Source organism: Rhagoletis pomonella, unplaced genomic scaffold (genome assembly GCF_013731165.1).
Source record: "Rhagoletis pomonella isolate Grant_MI unplaced genomic scaffold, Rhpom_1.0 Rhpom_scaffold_00003, whole genome shotgun sequence".
Lineage (NCBI taxonomy): Eukaryota > Metazoa > Arthropoda > Insecta > Diptera > Tephritidae > Rhagoletis > Rhagoletis pomonella.
The window spans coordinates 34,616,639-34,618,778 of NW_023458557.1; the positions used below are offsets into that span (position 1 = coordinate 34,616,639).

At 37.4% G+C, this 2,140-nt stretch overlaps 1 protein-coding gene across 1 annotated transcript; it reads right to left on the minus strand.

Annotated features, from left to right (window-relative positions):
* Positions 1-987: 987 nt before the first annotated feature.
* Positions 988-2,066, minus strand: LOC118736191 (putative nuclease HARBI1). Its single transcript, XM_036466281.1, has 3 exons — positions 1,638-2,066; positions 1,429-1,573; positions 988-1,364 (listed from the first exon to the last, which is right to left on the minus strand). Exons 1-3 carry the CDS (start codon positions 2,019-2,021, stop codon positions 988-990), a joined length of 906 nt encoding a protein of 301 aa, XP_036322174.1. The 5' UTR covers positions 2,022-2,066.
* Positions 2,067-2,140: the final 74 nt, after the last annotated feature.

Below are 2,140 nucleotides of genomic sequence, written 5' to 3' on the forward strand. Positions count from 1 at the left end.
CGATTATAAGTGCTACATTAAAAGAAAGCTTTCCGCCAATAAAGCAGAGACGAGGGCAACTGGTGGTGGACCCAACAGAATGCACAATTTCAATGAGTTGGAGGAAAAAGTGATAGAGTTGACGGGCTTGCACACTTCCACATCGGGGATCAATGGAGCTGTCTCTTTTGGTGTGGTAACAACACAGACGGTTACCCAACCGGTGGTGGAACCTGCGGCAGTCATTCCTATGCCAACTGAGCCAGACAATGCCAATGTGCAGAGGCGTTCCCCTCCGGTAAAAAAAACGACACGGCCACTTTGGTACAGGAGCAAATAAATTTGCAACGAAGCTACTACCAAAAAAGTTTGGCCTTTTTGGAACGCCAGGCTGAGTCTGCAAACGAGCTGGCAGATAACGTGCGACGCATGTACCAAGTACAAGAAAACATGCATGACATGAAGAAGGAAAAATTGCGTGAATTAAAGAGGCACAATATTGAAATGGAGGCCCTTAAAAGAAGGGAGCTTGATTTGCAGGAAAAATTACTGCGGATACAAGAAAGAAGCCAGCAAAAATGAACTAATGGATACATTTTTTAAGATTTCTTTATTTTTGAATTTAATTTAATTTTGCACTGAAGTGCTGATTTTTTTACTTTTTTTTTATTTAAAGATTATTGGATTTAAGACTATTAGATTTAAGAATATAACTGAACTAAAGAAGTGAACTAACGTTTGTGATATCTGTATATATGTATAAACTATTAGATTTAAGAAAAGAACTGAACTAACGCTTGTGATATATGTATAAACCTATTAGATTTAAGAAAAGAACTGAACTTAAGAGATGAACTAACGCTTGTGATAACTGTATATATGTACAAACTATTAGATTTAAGAAAACAACTGATTTTTTGTATATTTAGTTTTAAGTAAAGAACTGAATTTATTTTAAATTTTTTATATTAAATAAATATGAAGTACAAAGTTATGGGATTGTTTTCATTAGTTAGGTAATAATCTCAAAATTCGCATTCTTATGTCTGACGCTTCTCTGGAAAATTCTGATGGCGCTTCCTCTTCATTTACATCTTGATATTCATCATCCATAATATCAGGTGTATTATCTTCCACGTTGTAGTGGATGCACATGTTGTGCAATGCGCATACCACATGAATTATTTGTACCACTTTTTGGGGCGAATAATGTAGTTGGCGAGCTCTTAGCAGGCATCGAAATCTATTTTTCAAAACGCCGATGACTCTCTCGACTATGTTGCGCGCTTTACTGTGCGTTTTGTTGAAGGCGCTTTCTCTACTTCCTGCCACAGGAGAACGGAATGGTGTAATTAACCACGGCTGTAAGGGATATCCAGCATCGCCTGTTAAACAAAATATTTTTAGTTATATTTAACACATTTTGCTCTCATTCCACTTATAACATACCTAATATCCAAGTTGTTTTGTCTCCTTGCCGATATCTCTCTTCAAAATAGGTTTTTGCAGCGCTTACATTCCACACATGTGAGTCGTGGCTACTGCCTGGAAACCGAGCATCAACGTACCTTATTTGCATCTTGTTATCGCAAATCTATTTAATAAATTTACGATAAATTGCACGTACAAAATCACTTTGCTCTTGTGGTTTTACTTACCACCATTGCATTTAGGCTGTAGTATCCCTTACGATTGTAGTACAAATACGGTTCGTCTGCAGGAGGAAGTATTTTAATGTGCGTGCCGTCCACACACATAATAACGCCAGGGAATTGCGTTCTCCTGTAAAACCACATTTTGGCTCGTTTATTCTCCTCCTCCGTCATTGACAGTTTAATCCATACTGGGCACAGTCGGCGTTCCAAGATGTTTAAAGTTCTTGTCAATGTTTTTGAGAACGTTGATTGCGCCAACCCCACATCAAAATCTTTCCCAACACCGTGTTGGTAGCTTCCTTCAGCGAAAAACCTCAAAACTGCCATCAATCTAATTGCAGGAGTCACCGATGATGATTTTACACTTCGCCCAAGCTCTTCCTCCATAATTGTTAAAACGCTTTTAAATGCGTCTTTGTTGAGGCCGAAATTTTTTACAAATCTTTAAACATTTAAACGATATAACGATGAGTTAATGATCAGTTTCAAAATTATGTTTTTATTGT